This window comes from Protomyctophum parallelum, assembly GCF_964188405.1.
Source record: "Protomyctophum parallelum genome assembly, chromosome: 11".
Lineage (NCBI taxonomy): Eukaryota > Metazoa > Chordata > Actinopteri > Myctophiformes > Myctophidae > Protomyctophum > Protomyctophum parallelum.
Window position 1 is genome coordinate 36,601,850 of NC_139707.1, and position 23,958 is coordinate 36,625,807.

The 23,958-nt window shown below is 43.8% G+C and overlaps 1 protein-coding gene across 1 annotated transcript; it reads left to right on the forward strand.

Annotated features, from left to right (window-relative positions):
- Window positions 1-4,077: 4,077 nt before the first annotated feature.
- cckbrb (cholecystokinin B receptor b) lies at window positions 4,078-20,937 on the forward strand (the record flags this gene model as incomplete). The annotated part of the gene is made up of 5 exons (XM_083776010.1): window positions 4,078-4,225; window positions 10,942-11,193; window positions 15,740-16,001; window positions 16,845-16,972; window positions 20,176-20,937. 5 exons carry the CDS (start codon window positions 4,078-4,080, stop codon window positions 20,817-20,819), a joined length of 1,434 nt encoding a protein of 477 aa, XP_083632136.1. The 3' UTR covers window positions 20,820-20,937.
- Between the last annotated feature and the right edge of the window lie 3,021 nt (window positions 20,938-23,958).

Sequence of the window (23,958 nt, forward strand, 5' to 3'; positions counted from 1 at the left end):
ATTCCCTCTCCTCTCCTCTCCCTCCAGGCCTCCTAGCTACACAAAGGCCTGGAGCCATTATGTTTGAACAATCGATCCCGGGGTACAGAAGTCAGAGGAGAGATGGAGAGTGTGTGTGTGTGGAAGGAGACAGACATCCTCTTCGGCTTGACTTAACACTCATGGATTTCACTATCCATTACCCTCAGTCATCACCTTTCATGTTTACCAGAGAGAGAGAGCTGCACTTAACAAGCGATGCTTGCATCCCCAGGAAACTGCTACCCGTTTGATACCAACAATAAATATTATTTTTTACATATTGTGGCATACTGTAATCTGTGGTGTAATAATAAGGCACACCTGCATTGATTGATTGATTTTTATTTCACAGTTTGCGTCATGGGTACATTTCAAACGAAAGCACAAGTCAATACAAAAGCTGTTACGTCTTAGTGGATAATAATAATAATAATAAACTTTATTTGTATAGCACCTTTCATACATAAATGCAACTCAAAGTGCTTCACAGGGCAGAACATAAAACACAGGCAAGCAGTTAGAAAGAGAAAGGGGTGGGGAGAGCTCAGACTTAATTTACAGGGGCCAGTTTCAAATTGCAGCCGTTCGTAGGTGCTCTTTGAGAGCGGTTTGGAAGGAGTCAAGGGATTCACATGTCTTAATGGCTGTTGGTAGGGCGTTCCACATTTTGGTGGCATAGGATAGAAATGAATTTAATCCTGAATCTGGGTTGCACATGGTTTGTCGAACTCCCTCTGGTGTTGTGGGTGTGGACTTCGTTGACATTAAGGAAGTATTTAGACAGGTACAGCATGGGTATCTTGGTGGTGTAGCGAATCTTGTAGACCAGATCCATTGCAAAATGCTGTACTCTGGTGTTAACCCTAAACCTTTCCAGCCTATCAAAATGGGCAGGGTGGGGTTAGGTGAGTTTGGGGAGTGAGGCCAAGTAGTAGCCTGACCAGTTTGTTTTGGGAAGTCTGGACTTCCATACTAACTACTACCATACTAACTAGGTGCAACTTCCTATAGACACCCCATTCATCCAAACAGAAAAGAAAATCTAGGGGGAGAGGGGAGTTGCACCACTCAGTTCACACGGGTGTGATTTTCCTAAGTGTCAGAGTTTGGGGGTGATTGTTGGATATCACTCCATGGCCCTGCGTAACCACCTGTTTTGAATTTGCACATAATGCAGGAGGCGGCAGGAGGTTGCTTTACTAAAAACGAGTGCTTCCAAACTCCAATATCACCTGCAAGGAATTTCTTTACAGGAAGTATAGCTCATAAGAAGTCTACAGTGGATTTGTATGAAACAAACACTTTGCAGATAGAAAGAGGATAATTCAAGCTTTTCCCACAGCTGCAATGTGTCAATGAGTTTGACGTTGTTTAATACAATCAGATAGGACTTTTCTGTTTGGATGAATGCAGGGCTGTCTATGGGAAAATACAGATAGCACCTTGCTGGCAAGCTGTGTCGAGAGCACACTGTGCCTTCATGTTCCACATGGCGGTGATTACCTACCTCCCTGACCTGCCATCAGCACTGCCTGGTGCACACCTGTAATCAACATACATGTCATGCCAGGTTGTCATTAGTCCCTCTGCAGGGAACACAAAAGCGCTCTGTTTCTCCTGATTGGCATCCCAATTCCCAACATGGCGTGTTTAGCATGGGGTAATTGGCCCTGCTCATTGACTGCCTGCCTTTTACACCCCCAAATGTAATTAGACCGACAGAACAAATGAGAACTGCATGGTCCTCTCGAAATAATGGGTCCGTTTCTCTCTGAGGGGATCACGTTAACATTAAGTGTCCTGGCCCTGGCTGGCTGGCAGGCACTAGGCAGGGCCCCACTGTCTGTCCACAGCACTAATGACACACCTCAGCAAGCAGCTACAGGTCCATGTCATGATTGCACAGGTGGCATGGAATACGCAAGGGGAAAGAAATTAAAACGCAGGGGGTAAGCTGTATCCATATCATTATTATACTAGTTCACCATGGCTCATTTGTTTCAGTCTTGTGCTGTAGGGGGTTGATGGAGTAATTTGTGATGAAGATGACTATGTTGTATTTATTTTTACAATCCAGTACTTTACTGATTTAATAACTCCCCCCAGTCCCCCGCCTGCACCAGAAACTTTTGTCTACAGCATTGGGGATCAGGAGGATGAAAAGCCACACATGAAAGGCCACAGTTTGTGACATGAATATAAAACATGGTGATACAGGTTCTATATTCCATGAAACCGGGTCCCCAGACTCCCCATGTCGCCAAGCAATTCTTCCCCATGTGCACGACACGTATAGCCTACCCACCCGCAGCAGCTTGAAATGCTAAAGCCTATATACTATAGACTAGAGGGTATGCGCATGCATAAAGTGAATGGCAGATCGAGTGGCAAATCGAGTGGCAAAGTGCGTGACAAAGTTAATTTAATGTTTAAGTCGTTTTTTGCCACTCAGTAGGCATTCCCGCATAACTTCCGGGTGTGATGATGATGTCACGCGCATACCCTACTACTACTACTACTACCCGTAACCTGGAAAGGCTTAGGGTCGACAACAGAGTAATAATAATAATAATAATAATAAAACTTTATTTGTATACCTTTCATGACATGAAATGCATCTCAAAGTGCTTTACAGAGCAATGGAGAAAAAAAAGAAAAGCAAGGCAACGACATTAAAAAACAAGCAGTAGGCCTAATGCAGTACAGTGAGGACATGAATAACAAAAAATAAAAGATCAATTAAAAGCAATGTTGTAGAAGTGGGTCTTGAGCTGTGCTTTAAAAATGTCTACAGAGGCTGCCTGACGAAGGTACAGTTGGAGCTTGTTCCATGCCGACGGCCCGTAGAAGCAAACAGCTGCTTCCCCGTATTTTTTAGTTTTTTAGTATTTTTTCATTTTTTTAGGCAAAGCGAGCAGGCCAGCAGTGGAAGACCTTAGTGGGCGGTTTGGGACATATTTAGGCAGGCAGTCATGTAGGTAGGAAGGTGCCTACAGCAACTTGCAATGGGTCGGTCCACAAGATTCGCTACACCAACATGATACCCATGTCCATGTACCTGTCTAAATACTTCCTTAATGTCAATGAAGTCCACACCCACAACACCAGAGGGAGTGCAACAAACCATGTGCAACCCAGATTCGGCACAAACAAGGGATTAAATTAATTTTGCTCCTAGTATATGCCACCAAAATGTGGCCCTACCAACAGTCATTAAGACATGCAAATCCCTTGACTCCTTCAAAACCGCTCTCAAAGGGCACCTACGGATGGCTGCAATTCTAAACTGGCCCCCCTAAAATCTGAATGCCCCCCACCCACCCCCTCACTGTATATATGTTTCTTTTCCCTTTTTACCTACTTTATGATGAATTCCTGTTCTGTTCTTTGGCTATATATTGGAAGTGTCTATTTGTACGAAATGTTAATGTTTTGATGAATTGAACAAGGTGGACCCTCTTGTAAACAAGTGTAATGCTTTATTGGGTCGTCCACTCACAGTTATATAAACAGTCTTTGTATTGAGTTGTGCTATAGAAATGTAGCCTACTGCAATTCTGCAAACTGTTAATAAATATACTGATCCATCTTCATCTGGAGTCCACCTTCCATGCCGCTCAGCCCCATCACCACCCGGCCCCACCCATCGAATCTACAAACGGGTCCCCATTCAACACAACACCTCCGCCCCCTTGTGTGCATCACCCTCCGTCATATTACTCCACTTGGCTCTGTGGCTCAGTCAGAGAGCGTGGCACTCTGGCGGCCAGTGGCGAGGCAGAGGGGCATACAGCGGCACACAGCTGTCGGCTCACCATCCTTCCGTGAGCTCCGTGTGAGAATTCACACTAATCCCCGACTGTCGGGGCCCGACCTGATCAATAGAAGTTATAAACAGAGAAAATGTACAGTTAACTGCGTGACTGATTTGCGTCATGGCGTTGCTGACCTTTCCCTTTTAGGTACAGCAGCTTAACCGATCGTCATCATCATGGGCAACCAGAAGCACGCCTAAAAAGTGATTATTTTGAACTTTTTGTTGTTGTAACCCACGAAATGGATTTCTATTCTTTGAATGAATCGACTGACTGTGCGCACGGAGATGAGCTCCAGAATGGAACCGTTTACGAGAGCCTGGACCCCGCAAACATCACCTGTACGTTCGCGGTCCGCATACCAGAAGTTCCAGAACGCAAACAAAAAGGTGAGCGGTGAGTTTAACTGAATTTACAGTTACACACTAGTTTAGGCTATTCTGTTAGAAGGATGTCAAAGTAGCCTATATGTCAATGTCTGAATGAAAGCACTGGACAATTTTTATTTTCCCAAATGTACTAGGCCTAATCTAAAAAAAGAAACGCACAATTGCAAAATAATAATTTGATCAGTAGCCTATTGTCTCATTGTCTGTGTGGGCATGTTTTTGCGCAAATCATATCCTTGTAAATTAATATGGATTCTGGTCATCACTGAAAAGCATAAGCTTGAATTGTAGTTGCCTATTTTATATTAGGCATATATGTTTATTATATCGGTTTTTTTTTAGAGAGGGAGATCTGCAGATATTGAAAATTGTGTGTCAGCAAAACCTCAAAGCATGTTGTTAAACATAGGCAAGGTGGTATAGCCAACCGTCATTTCTCACCTCTCTACTTTTTCAGCTTTTTATAGTTGGCTATTTCACGAAAATACTCTGCCTACTAGTTAATTCAGTGTATAGCCTATTCCTATTCCCCTGGTCATGATGAATGATGCTTAGGCCTAATAGGCCTACTTCAAATTCTAAAGGCAGCTGTTACTTTATCAATCAACTCTTTCTATTTCCGTTCCCCTAAATATGCCTTAATGATTCTTTGCAACTGTTGCGCTGTAGTAAGCAGGGGGGGGGGATATATATATATATATATATATATATAATATGGCACCATATACTGGCGTGAGTGTGAATATTATATATATCCTATAACATTTCCTGATTATGGCTGCGCACATTTTTGATTAAGCATGCTTGTAAGTTGTATTCAACACATACTCTGGTATACATAGGCCTACCCTATAATTAATCTGCACGCACAAGAGATGTGCAAGTCACATGGTGCTGTCATCTTTATCGCTTACTCAGCCACTCAGACAGACTATCACTCTCCCACCATGTTCAGTCTTCATTCATGACCCTCTGTATGGTCTATGCCCCCCCCCCACCACACTCACACACACACACACACACACACACACACACACACACACACACACACCCCTCTTAACGCCTGTTCCACCGCCTCTCTCCCCATGTCAACCTTAATATAATACTCTATGTCAACACCCCCCCCCCCCCCCCCCCCATTTACCCCCACCCATGTTTTATTCCATCACTCAGTTTGTGTTTGTGGTGAAGGCTGAAGCTGAGAGCCAAGCTGTACCACAGTCAGAACGGACCCTCAGACACGGCTGCACCATAACGTATAGTCTTTATAACTGGCTGGCTTCACACACACCTGCCACACACCATTTTAATAAAAGGGCAATTCAGCTTGTTTATTTTCAATGGCTTGAGACAAGTTCTCAAATGCAATCAATGAATAATAAGTTGCATGACGATGTGTTAATCGATAACTGACCTTCTTTACCTTTTGGCCACCAAATTGCACCGTGTCAGATTCAGAAACATTCGGATATTACATTAAGAGTCTTCATTTGATTATGATGCAGTGTATTGAGTCTTTGCGGACAGAGTTGCATATACAGCACTGCACATAAGACAAACAGACAACCTACACAGTATAGTTCTGCAGACGTTTGTGGCTTGACAAAAAGTACCTCCTTCACTCTCTCTCTCTCTCTCTCTCTCTCTCTCTCTCTCTCTCTCTCGCTCTCTCATTTACCATTACCACACCCCAGCCCTCCTAGGCCTGTCTGTACAGTATGCCATCTCCATCACTCCCACTGTCTCATCACTCATCACACTCTACCACCTGAGAGCGGAGGTGTTTAATAGTACCCACCACACGTACTGTTTGTGCACTGCAGCGGCTACACATTTCAGACACACTTTGTTTGAATCTTTAATTGTCTCTGGTGTCAGTGGTGGCTTGACTGTTCTGGGATGAGCTTTGGTTTGAGCCGAAATGACATTTACTGTTATGGATTAGCAACTGGCTGTGACATTTAACAAAACCGCACTCAGCCATGAGCATGTTGGAAGAGTTGAATTTTCCCCTTGTGTGTGTGTGTGTGTGTGTGTGTGTGTGTGTGTATGTGCGCGTGTGCGTGCGTGTCATGTGTGCGTGTGGTGACTGACATCAAGTCACCCCACCTAGTCATAATCAAAAGGTGTCATTAGGAGAACAGACGAAACATAAAATATTCATGATTTGGCTTATTCATGTTAATTAATGGTATGGATCATTTATTTATTCAAGTAATATGTCACGGCAATTCTGATGTTAGTAGTTTCTGCCCTTGCTGTGCAAATTCATTCCAGATTCTTTCATGCTTATGTGCTTCCTGTGCTTATGTGCTTCCATGTCAAACATTCCTCATAATTGTGTTTCTTATGCTTGTTCAGTTTTGCCTCTGATCTGTACAGCACTTGGGTCAATCTTGGTTGTTTTAATTAAAATGTAATTAAATGTAATTAAATGTTCATTTGATTTGATTTGATTTTTTTACATAAGCAAAAAAAATGTAGTCCTCTTTCCACCACTGTTTACACGTTCAGAGTTGACCCATTTAGGCCTGACGTCGAAATGGGTCAACAGTTTTCTGAAATGCCTTATGTTTCTGTATCAGTGCATGGTGCTCCATATTTCATGTCAAGGACCCCAAAAATTATATGTCACTATAATTATCTGAAAATATGTTATTCCAGGAACCACTCAGAAGCAAAGATTTGACTTAAAAACGTTCGCTCTGAAAGAATATATATTCAAAGATTTGTGCCACATTTTCACGATTTTTCAAAAATAGCAGACCTACAAGCTCGTAGCCTTGTAGATCTGCTATTTTTCAATAGCTGAAGTATAAAACAGCAAAAGGGGTTCCTGCCCAGAATGGGTTAAATGAACTCTGAAGATTTGACTGTGAGAAAGCTCCATCTGTGGTGTGTACAGTACTACAGTTACAGTACATTGACCAAGAGGCAGTCGCCCAGTTCTGATAAGTATAGGCGATGAAGAATATTGTTCCGTCAAATGTGCTGGTGGTGAGGGAGTTATATCACTCCCATACACACGCATGTACACTAATGCTTCACCCTTCTTTAATTAAAAAGTTATTTTGTGGCTGCTATTTCTGTGCACACTCTTAATGAGCCTAATTGTGACGTGTTAACAACAGAACAGAAGCCAAGGGGAACGCAGTTGTGTTACTGTGGTTTGCTTGTGTGAGTGAGCAAGATAATCCATTACATGTTATTAGTCAAAGAAGATGTGTGCGCGCGTGTGTGCGTGCGTGCGTGTGCGTGCGTGGGTGAGAAAGCAAGCCTCAAACCATCACTAGACCTGCTGAATGGCAGGATTCCAGTGGCGCTCCAGAGTGCATCCATTGTGGGCGCACTTTGCACCCTAAATTTTTAAGCACATTTTATTTTAGTATATATTTTGGCCCACGTACTGCCTCGGTTTGTTGTTGTTGATTTGTGCTCTTAATTGAGAGTAGAACGAGGCAAAGCAGAAATGGAAAAATAGCTTCTTCCCTCACATGCAACTTGTCAACCCCGAAGGGGTACTTTGGTGGTATAGATGGTAGGTGTGTCTGAGTATGTGCACTTACCGCATGCACACTCGTGTGTGTGTGTGTGTGTGTGTGTGTGTGTGTGTCTATCTCTCTGGCCCAGTATCCTTCATATTCGTGCTTGTGTGACTATGGGACACATTCTGGTGCTGTGTTAATCCCCCAGGGCATGCCATGCACGCACGCTGTAGGCAAACTGTTTTGGTGTGTTCTGTTTCTCAACAGCAGGTGAATGGATGTTGACTGACAGGGGTGAGAAACCGAGGCTTTAACGGGATGTGACCCGGGGAAGCTTTCTAATCCCAGAGGGCTCGGACTCTGTGATGCAATTGCCATTCCAAAAGGCTGCCATGCCACAGCTTACTTCGTTTCTGTTGAGACTAGATGCGCTGGCACGGTGATGTAATAGCATACATGCGGTCCAGACAGTGTGTGTGTGTGTCCAACAGCATCTGTACTGTTAATACAGTATAACCCTTGCACACGATAGACTTTTATCTCAATGCTAAACATTTTAAATACACAGTATGAAAAACTGTAGATGGGTGACGGCTGATATAGCTAACCACATGTGTGACATGTGACACTATAGTGTCCCTATTCACAGCAGGCAAACGGTGAGTGAAACTAGTAACAAATAGCAGATCTACAAGCTCACAACACGGCATGTTATGCTGAGTTGTGAGCTTTAGAATGGATTTATTTGTTATGAAAAATGTGTTAACTCCCAGATGCAGGCGCCGGAGGACTGAGTCTAATTTGGTCATCTCGTACTGATGTATAACCAGAAGTTAGTCCACTGACGGTGAGTAAGAACATGACTGAGTGCGGACGACATGCAAATTATTGTCAGCACTCCTGCATCCAAATAAGCTTTGCATTTTAGATGTCAACCCACAAAATTCGCGAATTCTGTCCAACTGTCGGGCATAAACTAACATTTAGGATTTAGCTGTGAGGATCCTGTATATTGGGAGGAAGAAAGACTGCAAAAGCAGACAACCCTCCAAATTAGAAGAGTTTTCTTTTATAGGTGCAAGGCTCAGAAGTGCAAATGGAAACAAGGAAACAATAAATGTCCTTTTCACATTTGTTTATAAACCATGTGAAAAGGACATTTATCGTGTGCTGGCGTTTCCTTGTTTCCAGCTGTATATAGGGCCTATTGGGGACATTAGCAGTCAGTTCATACCCTGAAGAAGGCATCTTGTTTGCCGAAACGTCGGTTCAATAAAAGTTTCTTGCATCGTGACTACAAGACATTAGCAGTCACAACACTGTCCTTGTTTGTGGATAATGGCCGACGGTTGTTCATGCTTAATGACAAAGACCTTCCTCCAGCAGCATCGGAACACCATATTTCAAAGCTACAATTCAGATGAATACGAGCAATGAATTGTCACATTATGTTCCAACTTCTTCTCAATTACTGTCTACTGTAAATATCGTTCTGTCAACCGCAGATGAAATTCGAATTTGTTGCCACTCATGCAGAAAAATGTGATTGCTCAAAGGAATCACTGTTGCTTTTTCATACATGAACCATTTTAATATGGTTAATGCAGAGGCCCGGACAGCTTTCCTTCCCCCTGTGGTTCTTTCTCACTCTTGCTTTTTCGTCCTATCACTGCAATTATGCTGTACTGTATACATGTCTAAAGGATATAACATGTGCGCGCACGCACGCACACACACATGCAGTCTTTTGACATTGTCTCGTTAGCTGACGGCAGGGTATATGGATCAATACAGACAAGAGTGATAGTATTGATTTGTATGTAAAGACACAGTGCTGATGAATGTGTGCAATGGGGAGTCGGGGGACTCTCCTTGAAGCACTGCACCTATAGCCCTCTCTCTCAGCGGAGGCAGACTGTCGCGCACATTTTCGGTTGTGCACAGCGGCTGCGCACAGTTTTTAGACAGCTGGTGGATGGAAAAGAAGCTCCACCTCCGCGCCCGACTGACGCGGAGGAGAGCGCGTCCGTGAAGCTGTCCGTCGCGTCAGTCTGGCGCGGAGGTGGAGCTTCTTTTCCATCCACCAGCTGTCTAAAAACCCCACGAAGAAGAAGGGCTTCATGTTCTTCTGACGCGTCCACGCGCGACAGTGTGCTTGCGGCCTCTGAGGGTCGGACTGCTGACGCCTTATAGTTAACTTGTTCTCTAAAGTTCAAGTTGTCGGTCCGATCATATGTGTGTGTGCGTGCGTGCGTTTGTGAGTGACTGTGTGTGCATGTGAATATGTACATAGGCCTATGTCAAATTTTATGTGGGGGTGGGGGGCTGCCTCTAACAGCCAGGCTAGAGAGCAAGGCACCAAGAGAGGATAACAGTAAACATGAAAACGATATATATGCCAATTTTATTGTCGATGTTGCTGCACTGCCTCTGCAATGGCATCCCTCTAACTCAGGGGTGGGCAACTTTGACGATGGAGAGGGCCACTATATTTCCACACTCACTCCAGAGGGGCCACAGTGCATGTTACTGTCGTAGCAAAAATATCCGATCTACAAGCTTGTAGATCGTTATGTTAACTTTATGAAATGTTAACATAACTACATTGGACACAAAAAGACAATAACATGTTAATACTAGTCATTAAGTACTATACATTTAATTCTATAGTCATGAAGTAATTAAAGTGGGTTTGGAATTGTAACAGGTAAAATCAATACTATATCAGTATTCTGATATTAACATGCGGGCCGCAAAAGTGAAGGTGGTGCTCTAACTAAACTCTAACCCATTTTGGGCGGGAACCCCTTTTGGTGTTTTAAAGCATTATGTTACACTTTAGCTATTGAAAATTAGCAGATCTACAAGCTCATAGCTCAGAGTGCCACGCTATGAACTTGTAGGTCTGCTATTTTTGAAAAATCGTGAAAATGTGCCTCAAATCTTTGAATATACATTGTTACAGAGTGAACATTTTAACTCAAATCTTTGCTTCTGGCCGTGGAGGTCCCTGGAACAACAATATTCAGATGGGGGGAGGAGTCATATTACATATAACTTTTGGGGTCCTTGACATGAAATATTGAGCACCACAGAAACATATGGGTTTTTTTCTTTTTCAGAAAACTGTCAGGTTTTTGAAGATCTTTTTTCTTTTAAATTTCGACGTCAGGCCTAAATGCAGGCTAACATCCCTTTTCACCACTGTTTTGTCTCCCTGCTTCTCCGCAGCAGAGGACCACACGCTGCGCATCTTGCTCTACGCGCTCATCTTCCTGCTGAGCGTCCTGGGCAACCTGCTGATCATCGTGGTGCTGGCGGTCAACCGGCGCATGCGCACCGTCACCAACTCCTTCCTGCTGTCGCTGGCCGTCAGCGACCTGATGATGGCCGTCTTCTGCATGCCCTTCAACCTCATCCCCAACATCCTCAAGGACTTCATCTTCGGAGCCGCCATGTGCAGGATAGTGGCTTATCTCATGGGTGAGGCATGGTGTGATATTGGGGGTGGTGGTGGTTTCAGACTAGTAGGGAGGGATGCTCCGATCAGGGTTTTTATTTTGGGGCCGATCCCGATGATTGTTTTTCCTCATGGTCGGCCGATACCGATCTTGTGCATAAGGGGAAGATTTGAATATTTCCAAAATTATTATGCCAAAAACCACATCAAAACTGTTCCTGTGTGTGTGTGTGTGGGGAGGAAGGGGAGAATGTTTAGGCCTGTCACAAAGATGCAAAATTATATTATACTATACTTTATATCCGATTGACTATTATACCACTTAAATGGTATTTATGAAGGCCATGCTTTGACCTTTATTGACCTTTTAAAGGAGACGGCTGCTGATTGTCAGGGGTAGCGAGTTCTATAGTTTACTTCTCCCCCAAAGTCCAAATCTAAATGAGAGTTTTCCGAGTTTTAGGTGGTGGCTATGGTCAGGTCTGCAATGCTGGTTCTTGGTTAGTTGGGATTGAACTTTGCTACGCTTCTGAAAAAGCTTGCAAAGTATACACAGGGGCGCTGTCTGTGTAGATTTTGTGTACCTGGTTCAGCTATAGTTGAACTGACCCGGCTGCCAGCCCAATTGCTGGAAATGCTGTTTTCTAACATGGTGCCTCGCAGACAGCCCTGAGCCAGCCTATTTTGAACATAAAACCAGTGAGTTTGCTATTAAATGGGTACTAGCTGAGTCCAGAAACGGCACTTTCCTGGCAAAGAATTTGGTTCAGCCTTTCACCTTGCTCATGGTCTTAAAACGGTGTAAATCGCTTGTTGTAGTGTTGAAAAAAATTCCAAAGTGCCGACCACAACAACAGACCGGACAGGGCAGCCGCGCACTGCTAGGCAGCTTTCCCATTGTAAACAACAGGGACTCAATTTCCCATAACCTTTTGCACGTCGGAGCGATGGACCTTTTTTGCGATGACGTCAACACGCGTCTCATATCCCATTCTGTCCGGTGGATTGCCCGTATGACTTAAAACAGATTAAGGCCCAATCCCAATTGCCTCCCTCAAGCCCTGAGCCCTGGACCCTCATTGACTTTAATGACGTCAGCTGTAAGTGCTTGAGGGTGAGAGGCTGCAAGGGCTCCAAATTGTTGTGAAAGAAATGGGACAGCACTTTGAAGATGAGTCCGCCATTCATGGCACTTTGCATCACTTTATAAAAGCTGTCCTTATTCACAGCCAGTGCCTACCTACATGCTTGGACTATTTATACATGTCTATCACGCCTATTTTAGTATTTAAGCTGATTGTTTTATTATTAGTTTCATAAATACACTTTCCTGTGTGATATGGGTTGTAATATTCATATAATAATATTCATTATACATTTCATTTCCATATTCTTTTACTTTGCTCATTAGACATTTCTCATAATGTTTCCCTTATTATTATTGTTATTAAATATATAGCCTATATCCTTCCATTCCGTCTCCTTTTGAGAACAGTGAGAAAGCACTATTGTGTTTGTTGACATTCTAACCGCGACACATAACTAATTTGCATACTTAAATGATTGACGTTCGGAGGATCCCCCTCATTCCCCTGGTAACGCTATGAACTGTGGGTAATTTCTTTGCTAAAGTCAGCCAAAGTCAGCATCGATGCTGACTTTGGCAAAGGGCACATAAAGGGGCGGGGCTAGCCCTCACTGACTTACCGATTTCAAATGGGACATCCCTCAAGCCCTCGCAGACTTCACATGAACGCGCAGCTAAGTCAGTGAGGGCTCATTTAGTCAGCAAGGGAGTGGATTGCGATTGGGCCTAAGAAACGTGGATTAAACAATGAATCACAGGGAAAGTGTTGTACAATTAATTCACTCGAGTAACTAAGTGAATAGAAGTCAAAGTGTTAAGAGCCATGCGATTTGTTCAGTGTGCTCTATTATTAATTGCTACCAATGTACCATAGATAAAGTCTGTAAAAGAGTTATTGCTCACCAAGCTAGGCAATGTACTGCTTTTTGCAATGAACTCTCGCTTTTTTTTTACTCACTTTGGAGGAAGTGTGCTAAAATTTTACTTTTTTTAAGCTCCCTTGCACTTTATTTTAAAGGAAACCCCATGGTGTACAAGAGAGGGTAGTCGGCAAAATCGATACAGCTGGACTGCATGAAAGGGGAGAAGTACATAATGGTGAATCGAAAATTGAGACTGCCTGAGTTTAGATGGATCTTTTGCTATAGAGAAATGAAAGAGACTGGTGAGAAAAAACGAAAAAAAAACAAAAAACTGCAGTGACAGAATAACAAGAGAGCTGGATCGTTCTCATTGATAAAAAAAAAAAAAGTCTGAATAGAAGATGTGCAATAGATAAAACTTAAAGAGCGGCCGGTTTCCCACCGCGGGGGCCGTGAACGAGAGCGAAGCCGTCTCTGCAAGGCACATGTGGAGAAAGGTTTTGTCTCCGGAGAGATTGCTGGAGAGATTGCTCTTCGCTTCGGCTTGGCCATGCTCTCCACCTGCTCCCGGGGGTCCAGACAGGGTGTGTGTAACGGCTCACTGGGCCCATGCAGGCTCATTCCTCAATCCCATTTCTTTTTTTTCCTTTCCTTGTGTCTATCCCCATTTCCTTTGTACATATAGCACAGAGTATACACCTCCACACCACCGCCCAACACCTTCCATGGTCTCTGCCATGTGTGCACACACACACACACACACACACACACACACACACACACACACACACGCAGCGTTTGTATTATAGTCTGAGCAGAGGAGGTGGTTTTTGAGAAGAGTAATTTCCCCCACCTTGCCTGTAACGCGGGAGACGTATATGATCACATCAGTGACCCAGGCCAATGTGATTTCCCTCACCACAAGACCCTGATAAACCATCTCCTCCTCCTCCTCTCCTCCATGAATCACCTTCACGCCTGGCAGAAATGTATAATGTTATTCCACCCAGAAATGTTTTGTATGTTCCACTTACTTCATTATATTCAGTAGAAAAGTTTGGAGAGACTGGAAAGATGACACGATTCCAGGGTCATATGGTACATGTGGGAAATATATGTTGCTACTGTACCTAGATATGTGGCCTGCCATTGGATATGAAAGCAGGGAATCATAGCTTCAAATTGACATAGTGGTTGTTCAGTTTGACCCACCAGTTTTGGAGATACTGTATGGCTTATAGAGTACTGTCTTGCAGAAAACAGCGAGTTGAGTAAACAGGCTTGAAAGGTTGACTTCTGTGGTCTCTAACACTACACTTAGCTACATGTTTAAGCATTTATTTCATATTTACATGTCTGTTTCAGCTCTGACACTTATTTCATACATGCTCTTCTAGTATGTGAAGAGTCTGCCTGTGCTGTGCTATTAACTCATTTTGGATAATTTTCTTTTAAAGTTTTTCTCCTCTGGTGAAAAGCTGGAGGTTGCACGATGGCAGGTTCTCAGTCAAATCTGGTCACATATGGTGTCCCAGCATACAATAAGGTCAGACTAAAGAGGTCCTTTGTCCACCAATCGACCTCGAGGCTTAATCAGGAGTTTGGTCAGGTGTAGGTTGAGTGGTGAACATTGCTCTTGTCTTCATGTCCATGTAATCTTGTTTTGTTCTTTGTGCTATGTCAAATGTGTGTATATGTGTTCTGCAATACACGGCTGCTGGGTCGCTAGACAAATGTCAGCGTGAACTGACAATAACGCACTATATCATATATCATATCATATGTACAGCAGGATACCTGCTAGAGATTTATGTCTTGGCCTGTACGGCCGTGGAAACACTTTAAAAAACGCTCCAATTTGACTCGCAGCAGGGGGGGGGGGATTTACTATTCTTTGCTCGGAGGGGGCTGAGTCGGCTCAAGCGAACATTGCAACGTTCAACGCAGCGACTCGCTCGCTTTAGCCTTGCTCGGTGGCGTCTCTCATGGCTCTTGAGACGGCGCCTCTCCGTCGCCGTCTAAAACTATAGGGCGAATGTCCCTCTCTTCGTGGGCCAAAGTCCCTCCCGTTGTGGTGTGTCCCTTTCAAGCTAGAAAATGAAATTACATATTTATATATTGAAAATACACAGTTGTTGGACAAAGTGGTTATCAGCCCCATCTGGTGACCGGGACAGCCAAGCCGGGACAGCCGGGACAGCCAAGCCATCTATAAAACATGTAGACCAATCAATCACTGCCCTTTTCTTCTCAAAACAGAAGCACCACCAGCCATGAAAGCCTGAAATGCCTGGTGAAGTGTGAAATGAGTTGGAAGTCTATGCATGCGAAATATTATGTTTTAATCCTTTAGTTACGCCAAAATCTATACCTTTTTTTGTTACCTGTGAAGTACAGTATACCAAGATTGCCATATACAGTACCACATTTGGGCCAGATACCCAATGCAGCCAGATAACGCCTGTCAGCCTTTCTGGCCATGAAAGAAAAATAAATAAATAAATGCATAAATAATAATAAGAAAATCGATTCTGAACTTGGCAATTCGATATTATATCGAAAATCGCGATATATCACTGAATGGATTCTTTCACCCACCCCCTACTTTGTTTTTCACAGGCATATCCGTGAGCATCTCCACATTCAGCCTCGTCGCCATAGCGATCGAGCGCTACAGTGCCATCTGCAACCCTCTGAAGTCTCGGGTGTGGCAGACGTGCTCCCACGCCTACCGGGTCATAGCGGCGACCTGGCTGCTCGCCTTCGTCCTGATGATCCCGTATCCCGTCATCAGCCACCTGGAAGCTCACCAGCGTCCCGACAACACCACCGCACATCAGTGTCGCCACATGTGGCCGCAAGTCAAGGCCGAGCAGACCTGGTAAGCTGGTGTGCGTGCGTGCGTGCGTGCGTGCGTCTGTGTGTGTGTGTGCGTGCGTGCGTGCGTGTGTTTGTGTGTGTTTTATGAAGTCCCGGTGGTATTGATCTACTTTGATCGGAACAGATGGAGTCAGGGAAATTGGGGGAATTACTCATTTACAATCGTTTAAACCGTTTATTTACAATCGACATGCTTTAGATAAATGAACACATGCTTGCTTTTACATTAACATACAGACTAGAGTAAACGCCTCAGTTCCTTTTTTGTGAATGTTGGTTTATCACCAGAGGCTTTTTTTGTCCGCCCACAATCTCTGTGGGCGGACACAGAGATTCCAGACTAATATCTACACTGTGATATTAGTCTGGCCATGCCAGGCTGAACAATTTCATGTTGCACTTGATGCCGATAGCCTATAGCCTTATCCGTCACCTCAGCGAAGGTTAACCCATTTACTGTATAATTGAGGACAATTTTTTTTTTTTAAGTCTTCGAAATCATGACAATTTTCTGATAAATCAGTGGTGCTCAATATTGTCAAGGACCCCAAAAATAACATGCATTCGGCTGCCGACACCCATCTGAAAATATGTTGTTCCAGGGATCCCCCAGAAGCAAAGATTTCTGTTAAAAACGTTCTCGCTCTGAAAGAACATATATTCAAAGCTTTACGCCACAATTTCACGATTTTTCAAAAATAGCAGATCTACAAGCTCATAGCTAAAGTATAAAATAATGCTTAAAACACCAAAAGGGGTTCCCGCCCCCAAAATGGGTTAATAATACTGTATACAGTTATGTTATGTATTTATTGTACTGTGTACTGTCTCTGGTGTGTCTCAGGTTCATCCTGCTGCTGATGGTGCTGTTTGTCATTCCTGGCGTGGTGATGATCGTGGCCTACGGTCTCATCTCCAGGGAGCTCTACAGAGGCATTCAGTTTGAGATGGGCCAGAAGAGGGTGTCCACAAGTGAGAAGCCTATTTAACTCTTTGAGTACACCAGCACACTATAATAAAATCCTCACAGGTCCATTTGGTTCCATTTGTAGAATTACAGACCAAAAGGATTTTGGTTGCATTTATACACTCGGTTCCATGCATTTGGTTCCATTTGTACACTCAGGGTTACAGACGCAAGTACTGCACTTAAGTACTGCACTTAGGGCGGCGGTGGCTCAGGGGTAGAGTGGCTGGATGGTAACCACAAGGTTGCCAGTTCGACCCCATGGGCTCCCCCAGAGTCAGTGTGGAAGTGTCCTTGAGCAAGACACTGAACCCCTAATTGCTCCCGATGTGCTGGTTGGTGCCTTGCATGGTTTCCGCCGCCATCGGTGTGTGAATGTGTGTGTGTGAATGGGTGAACGTAATGCACAATCTACTGTATGTAAAGCGCCTTGGATAAAGGCGCTATATAAATGCACCATTTACCAAGTACAATTTTGAGGTATTTGTACTTTACTTGAGTATTTCCAATTTCCAATACTTTTACTTCTACACCACTACATCTTAGAGACAACATTTTTACTTTTACTCCACTGCAATTATTACTGTTACTGTTACTTTGGAGATTTTAATTTTTATTAGAAAACATACATTTACCACTTCAACCCTATATACATTTCGGCCATTTGAAAATAGGCGATCTACAAGCTCACAATGCGATGTACTTTTGTACTTTTACTTGAGGACATTTTGAATACGGGACTTTTACTGGTAACAGAATACATCTACATCGCAGTATTTATACTTTTACTTAAGTAAAACATTTGAGTACTTTTTCCATTGAGTTGAATAGCCCTGACATAATGGGTGCGCCACAGGTGGCCGAGGAAATGAAATGCAATGCATTTCTCCCATAGGATTTTCTTTAAGTATTTATTTAAAGACGGTTACGCCGCGGACAAAGCCAACTCGGATCGTGACAAATCATGACAATGAACACAATGTTTTGGGCCGATCAAATAATTTATAAGAAGAAAAACAAAACAAATAGTGTTGTCTCCTGCCTTTATTTTCTTCTTTCTAATGATTTGATCGGCCCAAAATATTGTGTTCATTGTCATGATTTGTCACGATCCGAGTTGGCTTTGTCTGCGGCGTAACCGTCTTTAAATAAATACTTAAAGAAAGTCCTATGGGAGAAATGCATTGCATTTCATTTCCTGGGCCACTCGTCGTTCTGAAAGGGGGAGGGACTGCGACGCTCTATAGAGGGTATGCACATGCATAAAGTGAATGGCAAATCGAGTGGCAAAATGAGTGACAAAGTGAGTTTAATGTCGTTTATCGTCGTTTAATGCAATCAAATTCAAGGTTTCTGTTTGGATGTCTCTGTTATGGGCTGTCAAGGCCAGAAAGTCGTTTTTTGACACTCAGTAGACGTTCCTACATAGCTTCCAGGTTTGATGATGATGTCAAGCGCATACCCTCTATATGCAATAACTTTTTCAACTATTATATTGAAAACCATTTTAAAATAGTGAAAATCGACATGTTGTGAGCTTGTAGATCGGCTATTTGAACTATTTGAAAATGTTTTTCAAAATGGTAAAAGAAAAACATTCAAGGCATAATGGGTAATTTAAGTGATTGAATAGTTTCCCCTGGAGACGATGTGTTTCAGAAGGCTGTTACTTCCCAGCTATAGACGCCATCTCTCTTACTGGAAGGTTTTCTTCTCCCGGGTTGTTTTGACGAACAATTTCCATCAAAATATACATACCGGTAAGCGGCTATACAATCATTACAACGTGTGCAGGTTAAGTGTATCGTCATAACCTTTTGTGGGCATGCGAGAGCCTGTCTGGCATGATCTCATCTGGAGGTATACACCGTGGTACGTTCGCTGATGCTCCATTAGCGGATGGAATTTGGCTGGCGGCCGCAGGTCTCGACATCACCATCTGTTTGGTCTCAGGGAAGAGATGGAGGGGAGGGGCTGGGGGGTTGCCAGGTGAAAAAAAAGAACAACTGTATTGATATGTTGTTACAGTAAGTGCTTCTAAATTGCCCTGCTTTATACACAGATCAGATTTTGAAGAAATCGGGTGAGAATGAGTGAATGAGTCAGTCTGTGTGAGTGAGACAGTCTGTGACCTTGGAATCGGCTGGCCCTGGAGGTCAAAATAAGCTTTTTGAAATTGTATTTACATACACCAATTTCCCATGAGAGATGTAAGAGCTACTGTTTGGATGAATCACTGCTCTTTCCATTAAGGTGAGCAGCTGCACTAAGAGCTCAGGAAAAAAACATATCCGGAGCACATGAGAACAAATTGACATGACGCATGACGCAGCACTGTCTGTCACTTTGTGTTCACTGTAATTATGTTTTAAGTACATGTAATTCCAACACGGTATAAAATCCTGTATTCCAACACAGTATAGCATTCTGAGTGTTAATTATTTTAATCATGACCCTTTTTTAACCAGCTGCTGTGTAAGCAGTGCTTTCACGCCCACTTGCTGTAGTTGAGACCTATGTTTCTTATTGGCTGTACTGACAACCTATCGTCCCGATTGGCTGCCTCGTCTCTAGGAATTCACAAACCTTTTTTTTCCTCTAGCCGACCTCTCAGCCATGGGATATAAGGCAGCAGCTGGTAATTAATTGATGTCATCAATTCTTGTTTATTAATCTCTGTAAGGAGATTCTTGCATTTAGTCTACTTACTATAGCCCATAGAGCCCCATTGTGAACCCGGACATGTTGAGTACAAGGTTTTATGTTAGAAATGTTGAGTATGGGTCCCCCAGCATGTAGAAACTGCTGGATGCTAACTTGCATATGTTTGCAATTTTCATAATTGGCATAAATTATGTGACCATTAATGTGACCATTAATTAAAAAAAAAAAAAATCATCATGCTTTATGTAGCATGTGATGTGTCAAACTAGGGAGTTTTCATGGTGCTGAATCCATTCCAAGCATTAGTTTTGCCGTTTGGCCGTTTTTAGCCCAAGGAGTGTTTATTTGTGCAAAACGAATGCTTGGAGTGGATTCAGCACCATGAAAACCTAGTTTGACACATCACATGCCACATAAAGCATGACGACATTTTGACATTTCGGTAAGAACATAAGCACCCCCGATCCATCCTACGCTTTTCCGAAGACAAACTCACTCCATCTCTCTCGTGTCTTTCCTCTTTGTGCTTTCTCTGCTCCTCCAGTGCTGAAGAACGGCCTGGCCTCCTCCGCCGCCGCGTCCAGTGGATGCGACGACGACGGCGACGGATGCTACGTACACAACAACGCGGCCCCCCAGCCGCCCCACCACCACCACCCCTCCGTGGAGATGTCCACCCTGTCCGCCTCGGGCGGCGGCGGCGCCGGGGTGGCTCGGCAGCTGCAGGCGGAGGAGCCGCCCCGGCTGCGCAGCAACACCTCGGAGGCCAAGCTGGAGGCCAAGAGGCGGGTGATCCGCATGCTGGTGGTGATCGTGGCCATGTTCTTCGTGTGCTGGATGCCGCTCTACTGCGTCAACACCTGGCGGGCCTTCGACAACGAGTCGGCCGTGCGCGCCCTCTCCGGCGCGCCCATCTCCTTCATCCTCCTGCTGTCGTACAGCTCGGCGTGCGTCAACCCCGTCATCTACTGCTTCATGAACACGCGCTTCCGTAAGGCGCTGCTCGCCACGTTCGCCTGCCGCGGCGACGTGCCCTGCTGCTGCCGCGGCGGCGGCCGCCAGAGCCTCCTCCGCCGCAGCAGGCGCCGCGGCGGCGGGCCGCAGCGGGATGAGGAGGATGCCATGACGACGGGGACGTCCGTGTCGAGGTTCAGCTACACCACGGTCAGCAGCGCGGGGACCTGCTGAGAGGACGCGGCTGGAGGCCGCGCCGTTCCGTTGGGCGGTTTGGTCACCGTGGCAACGCCACCACACGTCCTTTTTATTCACAGGGGGGGGGAGGAAGAGAGCCCGAGCGACGGAAAAGTGCAACGATGAGGTCATGCTCGGCTCGCGGTCTGTGTGTGCGGCCGTGTAAAGAAAACCCCCGGTCTACTGCCTAATGTGTACAGACGGACGGAGACAGACTGTGTGTGACAGAAGTGTGACATGATGGTATTAATTGCCTTGTTTGGACTGACTGAGTGCGTGCTTTTAAATGCTATGTTCTTTTGTCTCAATGAATTCCCTTATTTATGATGGACCCTATAACCACAGGCAACATTACAAACTTATCCGTTTTAACCTTACTACTACTAGTTTGGAAGTGAAACTGAGAACCTGCCAGAGGCTCTGGACACAGATGAAGATGATGTACAGTACGTGGTTGTATTTCATTGCATCCCATTTTCTACTTACTGAAGACAATGGCCCACAATGTAATTGGCTTTTGGGATTTTTTTCCTGTGTATGCTGCAGTGTTTGTGTGTCTTGTGGCCTTGCACAGAACAGCACATACCTACACACAGTTTGTACTATATCCGCTAATATTAACTTTTCACAAAACTTAAGGCAGGCTATGATCGGGCCCGGGGAGAATCTAGTGCATTTAGTGGCAACAAAGAGTACTTTTTGTACTGTATTTCCCAGCATATGATTGGTACATTATACAATAATGTAATTTGCAGGATAAACCAATTTGGCCCTACATTGGGAGGATGTAGGTGAGATCTAAGATCAGTTTGAATTTTGGCATAGGTTTTTAGAGTTACTGTAGTAACAGAAAATAGACACAGAAAGACACCTGAATCCCATCCTCCCTCTTATATTCCTGTTTGCATTTTTTCTATGCGACTATTTCCATCATAACAGACCTTCACAGGAATAGTATACATACAGCAACAATTGCCTTATATTGTCATATTCCATTTCTCACTGCTGCAAAGCACCTTGGCCTACAATCTCCTTATGAACAACGATATACAAATGGAGATTAACCTAGCGGAGATTAGTGTATTCTTTTTATTCCATGCTCGGGAGCAATTTTGTGAAAAATCAAGGCTCTCACATCAGCTGTGAGATATCAATGCCATTTGAATCATTGAGTTCGATTCAATGACTTTTCTTCTAGGATTGCGTACAGAGTACAGATAATAGGCCCATGTTCTAAACGACCTCCGAACAGAGGATCTGCCTTGCAGCAGAAGGCAAATGGTTATTGTATTTACTAGCGTTATCCATTGATGTTGGGGTTGTGTCAAGTCATATCCAAATAACATGAACAAGGGTCTGGCTGCCTTACTTAAAGATCCAGCCCAATTATTTGTGTTTATGTTTTATTGTGATATATACATAGACTTATATACATAGTTACCATTGTTTTGCAAGTTAAGATGTATCGCTGGATCTTTGACATTATTGATTTCAGGTTCAGATCGCAGGCTAGGACTATTTTAGTCCTAGCCTGCGATCTGAACCTGAAATTTTAGGGGTTGTTAACTTGTTTTATTTTTTAGAATGATTAATTAGCCATCTTATCACATGATTGGGAGGGCAGCCAAGTGGTCCAAGGGTTCCTTGCGGTGTGAGGGGATGAGATTCAGACGGACAAGACAGGACTGAATTGAAGAAAAGTTCATTTCAAGTTGCCAACAAACGACAGTAAATCCCTCCTACAGTTCCTCTCAAGGCACAATGGGATGATGAAGATGTGTAACGCATTCACATGTCATGACATGCTGTAAATGCACGGCACTGCACTCCCTGCGGGGGGGTGGAACGCATGTGTCGAATATGAAGTCGGTGAGGCAAACGTTTGTCGAGTTACGTGCATTCCACACACAGACGTGGTGCATTTATAGTAGGAATTATAACGGTCACTGTTGTAATGTATTAAATATGTCGTAACGCATTATAGACCCAGCCCGAGGTATAAATTGAGATTTCTTGTTCACAAATCAAGTGGAACGATATGGAGTTGTTTTTCATCAGACTCTAATGGTCTCCTCTTACTCTGCCGAATCCCTTTGATTTCACCATTGTTATCATGGCTGGCGTCTATGTCTCTGCTTTGTGTTCTGTTTAGGTCAAACGAAGAGCTCAGCATTTGTAAAGGGGAAACTGTAGCTAATCAATGATTTGAAAGAGGTTTTGTAGAGAATACTGCAGCAAGTGCTGGGCGAAAAGAGATATTTAACTAGAATCTTCTGGGCAGGTCTCCACCAGGAGGATAGAAGTGTGTGTGATTTTTGGCAAAATGTTTAGGAAGCTACTCCTGAAAACTTTAGCCAATCGTAGCAATAAAAAAAAATCAAACACACCCGTCTTGATCACATGACTATGGAGATCATGTGTACCGATTTGCGTGAAATTTTGATAAAATTGATATGCCGGCCTCCTGGTGGCGCTATAAAGAGCAGATGTGAAAAATTCCAGGCAAAGGTTTTTCCTTGGCCTCTAGGGCAGGGGTCTGCAACCTTTTTTAAATGAAGTGCCATGTTTTTATTTTCTAGATGGTCAGTGTGCCATATCAACATTAATTAATTTTAATGACACCACAGGAAAAATTCCAACTTATTTTGATTGTCAACAAATATAAAGTTTGTCCTTTTTAAATATTTTCTTTCACGTTGTTATAATGATCATTAGACTCAGGGCAGAGTTCAGTTTTAATGAATGTAGAATGCAGGATGTAATTTACACACTAATGAGGGACTGCATTTAAAAAAAAAGTTTATTTAAAACCAAAAATACTCTCTCACACACTTGCCAGTGTGCCAGTGATCACCCTCCTTTGTGCCAATGTTGGCACTGGTGCCTAAGGTTGCCTACCCCTGCTCTAGGGAGTGTGCATACAAGGTTTTACACAGATCGGTGCAGTTATAGGTTAAAACACTAATTGGCCAGTTATAGCGCCACCATGAGGCCGAGTTGAAAATCTCCAAGTGGCATGTCTTCCTCGGCCTAGTGGGAATGTACGTGCAAAATTTCACGGAAATCACTCATGATTCGCAGCATTTTGTTTGAAACAGAGCAATCTGAAAGACCCAGTTGAATCGCTCTAGAGAGA